At 50.1% G+C, this 11590-nt stretch overlaps 1 protein-coding gene across 1 annotated transcript in view; it reads right to left on the reverse strand.

Moving 5' to 3' along the window:
* RCOR1 (REST corepressor 1) overlaps window positions 1–2921 on the reverse strand; it is an 84672-nt gene extending 81751 nt beyond the window's left edge. Inside the window, exons 1-2 of the mRNA XM_082059381.1 lie at window positions 2508–2921; window positions 2342–2401 (exon numbers count right to left, since the gene is read on the reverse strand). Of these exons, the coding sequence (XP_081915507.1) occupies window positions 2342–2401; window positions 2508–2694 (247 nt within the window). The 5' untranslated portion in view covers window positions 2695–2921. The remainder of the gene's footprint in view (window positions 1–2341; window positions 2402–2507) is intronic.
* Window positions 2922–11590: the final 8669 nt, after the last annotated feature.

Below are 11590 nucleotides of genomic sequence, written 5' to 3' on the forward strand. Positions count from 1 at the left end.
AAGGCATAATTATCGAACATTAAGTTACCAAAAAAAAAAAAAAAATACAGAGAAGGCCTACTCTGTGCCGTTTTCCCCTCAGACATAAAGCAGCATGAGCCCTCCACGTTTTATCAGACAGCTAATCTGAAGGTGAAAGCCTCCGCAACATGACACCAAGCAACCTTCAGGCTTTAGGATCTTTTGGTCAACCAGTCCCTAAAATTTCCAGTGAGAAACGGATACAGCATCTGTGCGCTCTGATAATACCATTCCATCCATTTAACTTTGAAATTAACAGTGAGACAGGACAATTTGCCAGTTTCAGTCAAAAGGTCTCAGTGCAGTGTGTTAAGCTTATTTAGGGTTTTCTTTCTTAAACACAGAAACAAAGAGGCATAACAAATAATACACAACGTGGGTATTTAGCCTTTAGGACTGAGAAGAGATCACAAAATTGAGGGAACAACACTGCATTGTAAAATTATTCCTGGGGTAATTCCACAAGCCAGGAAAACAAGTCTTCAATACACAAGCAGATAAAAGTTCACCTCAAACTTCTTAACTAAAAAGTACACTTTTAAGGAAGAAAAAAGAAATAGAGCAGTAGCCCATTCAGATCATTAGAAGACTAATCATTTACTTCGGGTGAATCTACTAAGAGTTTGCTGTACTCCACTGTGCACTCAGAGCGCCTGCTGATGCTGTGTTAGGATATATATTACTCACCAAAAAAAAGTGTTTCTCCACATCACACGCTTTCCCCTCCCTTCCACTCCCCACAGCACAGAAAGCAATAACCTTTGTATAGGTCACTGTACATCTATAAGTTAGAACCAGAACAATGTATAACTGAGCACATAATAGCGAGGAAGGGGCACACAGTATTTCCCCCCCACTCTATCTATTATGTTAGAGAAATGAATTACACAAAAGAGTGTAATTCACAGGGGTGACCAAAAAGCCCAAGTATTGTTGTGATACCTGGCTAATAGCCAGTGTGATGCGCATTGTGTGTTACAGAAACGTTGCATTTGACCTACAGATTGAAAAACAGTGTCAACTGCTGCCTAACTAACAGCTCCCCCTCCCTCCCCCCCCACTTTTTCTCCTCCTCCTCCTCCCCCGCCTTCCCTTCCTCCTCCTGGTCAACCAAGAAATGGAGTTTCCATGTGCCAAGACCTTGTATCTTTATTTTGTCAAGAAAATGAAGGGGAAAAAGAGTGGGGAAAAATGATTCTGTAAATAAATGCAAGTAATATTGAACTTAAGAAAAAATCCTCTTCACGTGTCCGCCCTCCCCCCCCCCAACACCTTAACAATTAAGAACAAACATATACATTTAATAATTAAAAAAAAGCATCCAACATATTAGTCCACAGCCTGAGGACGATCCACGAGGAACCTTTTTCCCGAATCCACACAATAGTAACTCCCAGGGTTATTCGATAAGAAGACACCCGTGGCTTTCCACACCATTCTTTTTGTTTTAAGGGAAGAGGTGCGGAGGATTCAATTAAGTTTGGGCTGGGCAAAGGGACAACTCCAAGCGCTAGGATCTCCAGACAGAAGGAGGGTTTTCGCCAGCTTCAACCTCCACTTACAAAGGAACAATACGAAACAAAACAAAACAAAAAAAACTGCTTACATTTCAAACTAAGGAGGTCAACAGCCTGTCTTTCTATACACGGAGACACATCAGTACTAACGTGCTTCCAGCACCTGCCTTTCAGCACAGCCCCAATTCCTTTGTTTGGTCAAAATTTGCTTCCATATTACTTTAAATTAGCCTGCAAAGAACAGCAGCAGAATAGCTGGAATGTGAAACATTTTTTTTTTTTCGGGGCGGGGGGGGGGGGGGGAAGGCGAGCAGCTTCCCAGAAGAAAATTAAAATACGGATCCAAGTCGCTTCTAAATACCTTCGAAAAAATTATAGTTACAACTTGATGCCTTCTAGTTCCACCCCTACCACCGAGCACACGAGTCCAGAAGGGAATAAAAATTAAAAAAAAAAAAAAATAAAATAAAAAAAAGAGAAAGAAAGAAAGAAAAAAAACCACCCAACTGCCATCTCCTGCCTCTTCTAGCCCTGCCAGCTTCCCTGTTCCTCCCTGCCTGCAAAGCGCCCTCTGGAAAGCATCAAGACTTCTTTTATCAGCCGTGTGTGTTGGGGGGGTCCTTGTTCTTAGTGTTTGGGACTGGAATTAGAGGGGATTATTTTTGGACCCCCTCGATGAGTGGAGCCCCCGGGGGGGGGGGAACCCCCCCCCCGGGGGCTCCACTCATCGAGGGGGTCCAAAGCATTGGATGAAGGGGACGCGCCCCCTCTAAAATATATATATATAATTAATAAAGACTTACCGGGGTCGAAATCAGGGACCACCGCCTGGTACTGCGGCCCGACCCTCATCCCGCCGCCGGCTGCGGGGAGCAGAGGGAGAAGCGTTACCCGCGTGGGCCCGCCCGGCCCCTGCCCCCCCCCCCCCCCTCCCCGTCCCCCGTCACCACCCCCCCCCCCGCTCCTCACCGTGCTCCTCATCGCTGGAGGACCCCGAGCTGCCTTCCTCCCAGGAGTTGCCGCTGCTGTTGCCGTTGGGGGCGGCGGATAAACTTTTGCTCCCGCCGTTGTTGTTATTATTCGCGCCGGCGGCGTTGTGGTTCCTGCCCCGCCGTTTCCCCGAGACCTCCGGGCCCTTCTCGATCATGGCTGGCATTTAGGGGAGGAAGGGGGGGTAGGGGGTGTGGAGAAGAAGGGAAGGGGGGGGGATGAGAGTTTAAAAACTGCGGGGGGGGGGCTGGGGGAGGCGCCGAGGGCGGGCAGCAGCCGGGGCGGGCCGGTGAGCGGCGGCAGCGGCGCTGCTACATCCCCCACCACAATCGCCCCGAACTTTGAGGCTCATCCCAGCCCTGCGCTGGGACTCCGTTCAACCTGCACTGCTGCCTGCCACCGGCCCCGCCTCCCCCCACTCCTGCCCCTTCCCATTGGCTAAACCTACATTTTGGGAGGCCAGCCCGCCTGCCCATTGGGCGGCGTTTCCTGTCCATCGTGGCGGCCCGGCGCTTCCGTTTGCTGGGTTAGGTGGAGGCGTATCGCCGGGCTGTACGTGTGCGGGCTTCGCGATCTCTCCGCCCAGCGATACCTCTCCTCCGAGGGCTGCGCCGGAGCGGAGGAGGGGGAGAGGCGGCTTCGCACGCCCCCGCCGGAGCGGCGCTTCCCGGCCTGGCCCGCGAAGGGGGCGGCAGCGGGGTTCGCCGCCCCGCTGTGAACTCAGCCTCGGCAGGAGGGTGGCGAGGGACTACTTTCCCTCCCTTCCCCCCCCTGTGGCGGAAGCTTACGGCGTCGTTTGAATGGAGCCGATACAAAGCCCCCGTTGCCCGTGGCTGGGGTGTCGAGGCAGTTGGTGGCCGTTGGGGCTGGGGTTCTATACTGGGGTTCTATGCCCGGGTTCTGTGCCCGAGCCGCTCGGGACGGTCCTCGCCGGCAGCGGCGGCTGCTCCGCGGGAAGGGAAAGAGCCCTCCGAGGGGCTGGGGGACTCAGCGCCCCGCAGTGTCCCAAGAAGAGGGGCGAGGGGCGGCCCGGCTGGGAGCGGTGTCGAGGGAATGGGACAGCGCCGGGGACGGGGCGCTCGCCCTTTCCGGCAGCGCAGCCCCGAGGGGCACCGCACGGACGGGGCCCCCGGAGCGGGGTCAGGCCCCCAGCGGGGCGCCGCCGGCTGCCCCGGGCAGAGCCGCCTGCCAGGGTGTCTCAACAGGAGGAGCCGCTGCAGCCCACGCCTCGGGCTGCGGCCGTGCTGCTCCCGCGGTCCCCCCAAGTAACTCTTGAGCCCACCCTGTCCCCTCGAGGGGCTGTGCTGCCGCTCTTCGGGCCCAGCCGCTGGCCCCACGTTTCCAGGGCTGGAGCGTGGCCAGCCTGGCTCCCCGAGGGACCCTGGCGGCGTGGCTGGGGAGCCCCTTGAGCCCACGGGGGAGCCCCTTGAGCCCACGGGGGAGCCCCTTGAGCCCACGGGGGAGGCCCTTGAGCCCGCGGGGCACAGGCCGGAGTCGGGGCTGCATCTGCCGATCCCTCCGTGCTCCCGGGTTTAAGCCGGTGTGCTGCCCTGCCAGCCCCAGCGGCTGCGCCTCCCGACACGGGGAAGGAGCCTGGGCCAAGGGCAAGGGAGCGAAACAAAAGGGGAAGTGAGACCCTTTTCCTTGTCTCCGTCCGCGAGCGCTGTGCCCTTCTTGGGGAGTTGCTCGAGGGGTAAAACGGGGACGGGGGTCCAGACCCGGCCTGACAAAAATGGGCGACAAGAGTGTATGAACTGCTCGGTTTATTTGCAACTTCAACTGTACAGTGGGGTGAGGGAAAACAATACATAATCATGGAAAGCAGCTTGTGAGGCGTGTCCTCTCTTTTCATTCAAATCAACTTATGTACAAGTTTGTTAGTTTTTGGTGGTATTTTTTTTTATTGGCCCGTGCAATTAAAAGTGCAGTTTGAGTAGCAGCGGTTATCTCGTATCGAACTGTCCCCGGCCACTCCCCGCCTCCCTCTGCCATTTTAATCCAAGAGAATTTGCACAGGGGGAGGGGGAAAAAGCTGCTGAGGGAAAGCTGCGGTCTCTAGTGCTGGGATTACCGTTCTTTCTCTATATTGTGTTTAAGTTTATCAAAATTATTTCAGTTCTAGGTAGTAGTTTGGAAGGGCTCTTCCTTAATTTTCATGCGTTAGTTGCTCCATTAAAATAAGGGAAAAAATATCTTTTATAAACGCATGTTAGTTTCTTTCAGCCTAGTGCCCTCTTTCCAATATTTACTTTCCCCTCTATACTCAGTATATGTGTGGTGTGTATATACTGACAAATGCATAATCGGTTTCCTTCATGTAAACCTGCAAGTACCTGTAAATGTTTATTCACCAGTTATTTATTTACAGCACAAAAAATAAGTTTATTTACACTACATAAAATAACTTCTAGCTCACAAAACGAAATTGTATGATGGCCACTCTTGATCCCACACTCTTTAAAAATATCAGTTCTAAATCAGAGCAATAATTAGCGATGCTCTTAAACCCCAGTACTGAGAGCCACAAGTATTTCCTGGTGCAAAGCATATTAGTTCTTTAGTGTAGAATATATTTCATGGCAGGGATACAAACACGGCAGAGCGTTCATTGTCCTCCTCCATACTCCAATATTTCTATTGCAGAAGTGCCAGGGCAGGACGGGAGCACCCAGTTTTTCGTGTAAAAATGAGCTTGAGTGAAATTAAAAAAGTTTTTCAATCTGGTTTGCAGTTCCCAGACCTGAAAAAGGAAAATAGCTCACCCAAGAATTAGACCAAAGCACACCTGAGTGTTCAGCTTGAACCTGAGACCACAGATGTGGTTACCCCAAGACACGTGTGTATGACTTTGCAAATCCGGACCTAATTTTGGTCATCCTGCACTTCCCCTCCCTCCCTCCTCCTCTCCCTCCCTCTTCCTCTCCTCAAACCGTTACCCACTTAGGCCCAGGTTTAAAATCTAAGTCAATCATCTAAAATATTTATAACACAATTTCACTCTTTTAAACTGTTAAAATTACATTTACTGCCAGCACTTCACAACCATTGGCCTCTCCTGGAGCTGAGCCCTGGGCCTGCCCCTCTGATGTGGGGCTGAGCAGCACCATCCCGATGGGATGGGTTTGGATGGGGTGGGTTTGGATGGGATGGGGAGAGGTGGGATGGGTTTGGATGGGGTGGGTTGGGATGGAGTGGAGTGGGGTGGGATGGCATGGGGTGGGTTGGGATGGGATGGGTTGGGTGGGATGGGTTTGGATGAGGTGGGATGGGTTTGGATGGGGTGGGGTTGGGTGGAATGGGATGGAGTGGGTTGGGATGGGATGGGTTTGGATGAGGTGGGGTGGGATGGGGTGGGGGAGCAGCACATCCCCTGCAGCCCCACCATTGCTTGGCAGCACTGTGACAAATGCCACCCTTGCCAAAGCCATCCCCTGGGACAGCGGGACACGCTCTGCCACTCCATCCCGCTCACCGTCACGGAGATGCCCAGGAACAGGAGCAGGTCAGTGCCAAGGGGAGTGTGCACTGTGCACATGTGTGTGTGTGTCCAGAGCAGGAAGTCTGGGGCTGTCACAGTCAGTCTGCACCTGTCACAGCTGTTGTCCCAGCCTAACACCACCCTCTCCATCCCCAACAGGGCTGTTTTTCTTTTTTTGAACTTTTCTACAGAAACTCATGAGCCATGAATGTACCATCTCTGATGCTGATGGAGGTTTTTGTTTCTAACCATTAAGAACACTTTTCATGTTTGTTTCTGCTTCCTTAACAATGGTGCTTGGTTTCTTTCTGCTTAGGCTGAAAGCCTGAAGTTTTGAGTGTCCCAACACAGCACTACAGATTTTGGTGTTGTTCTTGAAGAAAACTTGGAAAAATTTTTTCTGGCCATAAAGAAAACTCTTCACAGAGTGTAGGCGACCATGTACACAGACACTACACAAAATACAGAGTTGTATTTTATTTTTCAGCAGCAACAGTGAATGCACTTTTTGCAGCCTCGGACTGCTGCGAATGCCAAAAGAGGAACAAATTCTACTCCTCCGGCTCATGCCACTTGCTCTGGAGAAACCCAATGTGAAAACTTCTTTATTTTAAAGTTCTACAAGGTGGGACAGATGAGGAGGAAACCACATGAGCACTAAGAGAGACTCTGGTGGGCACGGGGTCTTGTTTGCCTGGATCGATGCTTCATTTAGACACATTGGACCGTGATTCTACATGTGACCACACACACCTGTATGTCCTGCCAAGACTCATCAAGCTGTGTGTAGGATCAGAAGGAGTTTTGTATACAGTCTGTAGCAGACTGAGTCATATAAAGCAAAGATTATGTTTTTTCCTATCCCTTGAGCTTGACTGTAACTTCTGGACATTACTGTAATGTAAGAGTTAACCTGTTCAGCTGTTTAGATATCAGAGCAAAAGCAGGGGGGAGAGGGGAAAGTATTTTCCTTATAAAGGTGGCGTCACTGTTGTGAGTTTGCTGTAGCCTAACAGGTTTGACAAGGCAGGACTGTCCTTTTAAATAATTTCTTGAAATTTGGTTATCTCTGGCAGGGGAAAAGCACTTCTCCTTGCCAACTTTTAAATGAAAACTGTTTATTGTCATTAACCATGTCAGTCTCACAAGTAAAATACAGGTGAAGTAGAAACACAGAGGGGATTCCCTGAACAAAAAGCAAAATGTCTCCTGCCTCTGTCTTGGTCTCCTCCCTGCCCAGGTGGGTGTTTTGTCCCTCTCACCAGGACAGTGAAGCTCGCCGCGCATCCCTGGGGCTGCCGGGTTTTGCAACAAGGGGTTACAAGAGTTAAAACCCTTCCCATTTGTCTGAGCTGTAAAAAGCAGCTCTCACCTCCTGTATATTGTATTTTCCTTGAAAACATACACACAAAAAATGCTTACCCCAGTGAGAATGTGCCTGGGTGTTTACACAAGTATATAGATATATATATATGTATATACACACACATATATTTGGTTGCTAGTAGTAGAAGGGACAATTAATCATGCTTTAGACTGATTGTTTTTAATACTGAAAGGCTATTAATCAGGAAAATGTTACCCTTCGAACAAAATGTTTATACAGTCACCACTATGGGTTGGATTTTTTCCCCCGGTGCTAAGCTGCCTACTAAAGCAGGGCGGAAATCGGGTTTATAATCTCTTATATTAGAACCTCATGCTCCGAATTGGACAAAAATTTTGGCTGGAATTCTGAAGGAATGTATGGGAGTTGATGCCTGGCTCTCTTTGTTTTCGAGGGGACCTAGGTGTTCAAAACCCAAATATCTGGAAGTATTTAGATGCCTAAAGAGGTAAACAGACGTCACATACAAATTTCAAAACCACCTCCTTCTGCTGAAAAAATCCCTAGGGACGTCTAATTTAATTTTAATGTAACTAAAAGACCTTAAAAAATCTATTTCTAAATCTCCTGCACTCCTTTGGAAATTCTCACTAGTAGCCTTTCAGCTTGAAAGCTGCTTTTAGGGAAGGAATAATACAGCAAATTTTAATCCAAACTTTTATTTCCCACTGGAGACAATGGCTCATATCCTGTAGTGAGTGGGAGGCCTGCAGAAAAATATGGGGAGGACCGTGATGGGAGTGTGAGGGTGCAGAGAGGCAGCTGGGATTGGATTAGTGGGGGCAGGCAGGAGAAGGGCTGCTGCTTGCTGCGAGGGGAATATAGAGTCATAGAATCAGGGAATCATAGAATCATAGCATAGTTGGGGTGGAAGGGACATTCAAAGCTCATCTAGTCCAACCCTCCTGCAATGAGCAGGGACATCTCCAACCAGATCAGGTTGCTCAGAGCCCTGTCCAGCCTGGCCTTGAATATTTCCAGGGATGGAACATCTACCATCTCTCTAGGCAACCTGGGCCAGTGTTTTACCACCCTCATTGTAAAAATATGGTGGGACCAGGGGAGCTGCAGCAGCAGAGAAAACCCTGTGTTGGCCTGGAGTGGGGATCCTGGCTGGCCCAGAGGGGAAACACCAAGAGCTGGCCCTGGGAGGAGGGAGAAATGGGACTGAAACTCTGCACAGACAGAGGCTGGTGATGCTAGAGAGCAGTGGGACAAACACACAGCGTCTTGGCACGGGCAGAGTTGCAGAAGACACACTGTCTGTCCCAGTGAGGTGTGAATGCAGACCCCGGTGGGTGCAGGCATCTGCACTAGGAGCTATTTCACAGCTGGTGAAGCTGATGGGAACGGGAGTCACCCATCTGTACGTGCTACTGTCAGCATCCCCTTTGCAGGGTTTTGGCTCCTGGGGCACACGGCCTTCCCCGTCCCCTTGTGTTTCTCCTACAGGACTTCTCTCCTTTTCCTCCTGGGAGCTTGTCTCAGCTGATTAAATTTAAGGTTGTTGAGGAGCCCTGGTCCCCCTCAGCTCCCCCACCCCCCCAGCCAGTGGGGCTCTGGAGCGGGGGCACCCCCCAGCAGGCAGCACCCAGAGCAGGCAGCCCCACTCTGCCCCCCACCCTGCACCCCTGAGCAGCCCTGAAGAGAGGAGAGAGTGGGAAGGGAGAGCAGTGAGAGGGAGGGAGACAGGACCCAGGCTCTGGCATTATTAACCCTTCCATAGCTGGTGCCTTCTCACAGAAACTGAGTCTTGCATAAGGTGGGACAGGCACCTTTCCCTTGCTGAGGATGAGGGGGAGGCACATAGTAAAATCGGAGTAGAAAGTCTCATATAGCTGATGGATTTGCTCCACTCAGTTCTGTGTTTAAGTAGAAAATATCCATATCAGAAGAGAAACACAGGGTGTGACGAGATTAATCACTCCTCAAAAAAACAAATGGGGAAAAGAGATTTCCTTTAGGGGAGACACTTCACAGTAGACCCGATTGCAGCTAGCACAATGCTTACCCAGGAAAATACCACTCTCTTTTTATACACTTCCTTCATTTCACTTCTCTTCACCATCACCACCTCGGCAGCGGGGCAGCCCGTGCACATTGCTGAGGTCTGTGAGGGGACATGGAGTCCCAGGGGACAGCTGCCATCGTTTTCAGGGGGACCGGGAGTCCAATAACTTAATTCTTCACACAGGAGATTTTGAACAAGAAATACACACAGTCCCTTTGGGAAGCTCTTTGTCACAAGACCTAGTAGGACAAAGATGGGATGCTGTACTTTAAGCAATCCAGGGGTTTACCAGTAGATGTTAATTTTAAGAGCTTTGCATGGAACATGATCCCTTGCACTTCAGCATTTAAATTAGTCTATTTTTTTTTGAGTGGCGGAAGAAGCTTTCTCCAGGAGCAGCTACTCCTTGGACAGATGCTGCTGGTGGCGAGGCCAACAGACCGTGAGAAGCACCGGCCAGATCCAGCAGGACAGCCCCTCCACGTGAGACCCTCCATGGTGGTGGCAGCTTTCCAGTGGCCCGTGTGGCTGGGATCCACGGGTGGGAGCTGAAAAGGCAGCCCAGAGAGAGAGGTGTGCCACCCCTGCAGCACTGCAGGCAGCCACCTGCACCCATGTCCAGGCCGCCAGCAGAAACCCTGCAGCAAAGTCCCTCAGGACAACGGTCCCCTGCCTCCCTGGGGTTCCTCTTCGCTTGCCTGGCTGCTCTTGTGGTAATCCCAGCGATAGTGAAGAAAGGTGCAGCTGAGAGGCAGCTGCTTGCTCCTGAAATCCTACCAAAAAAACACCGGTTTGAATTTCTGCCAACACAACCCTTTACTGCACCATTCAGCCCAGGCTCGTCCCATGCCACAGGATGATCTTTGGGAAATTCAGCCAGGGGTATCCTGCAGGGCCCGTGACCACTGGCATTCCCACGGGAAGGGGAACTGTTAGAAATTCATCTGAAATTGCCCTCAGAACATGTAGTCATGGGTCCAAGCAAACTTCTGTAACAGGGTAAAAAATGTATAGGTTGGTATGTCTGTACACACATGGGAGTGGAGAAAACCATCTTATTCACATCCTTCTGACGTACACGGGGATCACGCTGCCTAAATCCCTGGAAATTCCGTTTGTTGTAAAACCAGTACAGGACAGCTCAGGCCCGGTGTTTCTGTGAACACACCCCTAAGGCGCAGCACAATTCATCAGGGCTCTAGTGCCAACCTTTGATTTTACATTTTCTCTTCCATTCATTCCAAATGTAATGGGGAAATCTCAAATGCTAGCGATCTCAGGGGGAGGAGAGAGAAATCAAAGGTAGTTCCTCACTGCTACTAGTCTAAAGAAAACCTGCAACACATGAAAACCTGGAAAAGAAAGAAATCAATAAAACCTCAGTTTGGTGTCGAGGGATTAATCACCAGCTAAAAGAAACAATCTTAGAGAATGCCATGACCTAGTACCTCTGAAAATCACAATTAGAAAAAGAGCTATATTCCTATCTGCCCCGGACTTCTCCCTCATTAAACACCAAAGACAGATTCATTTCCCTGCCCCCCTCCCCAGCACAGCACAGGGGCTGGATGGTGTTTCTCAACGGACAACTTGTTGGTACCCTCTCCCAGCCACCACGCCTCTGGGATTCATCTGAAGACACCAGGAACCCTGCACCGAATTCTCAGTCATCAGACTGAATCTTTCTACTGTAGTCTTCCCCTTGTCATTGTCACATCGGTGTACATCTAGAGTTTATTCTGATCCGAACCTGCTCAGAGGCACTGGAAGGTGGTAGATTAATATCAAGCGCAGGCATCTGCCTCCTCCTGTTTCTGTGCCTGTGGTATCAATAGCAATTTTGAAAATGATTATTTCTGTACAGGCTATAATGACTTAGAAGGAACAGTTACAGCCTGTTGTGCAAATGTGAACAATACTTGCTTTTTTAAAACGTGGATTTTTCATGCAACAGGAACTAATGGCCCTTTCAGAGCAGTTATGGTCTATCTTGTCAATTTGGTTTCTATTCATGCATGCTAAGTGAATTTTTATAGCCAAACTAGGAGTCCCTAAAAATGGGCCTTATACTGGAAATGCAGATGTGACTTACTGTGAGTCGTGCTAGGAGAGCATCGCTGCCCCTGGGGAGCCAGAGCCAGTAAATCAGAATTCCCTTTCTCCATGCACATAACATGGCTCACAGG

The sequence above is a fragment of the Streptopelia decaocto genome, assembly GCF_964273445.1.
Source record: "Streptopelia decaocto genome assembly, chromosome: 7".
NCBI lineage: Eukaryota > Metazoa > Chordata > Aves > Columbiformes > Columbidae > Streptopelia > Streptopelia decaocto.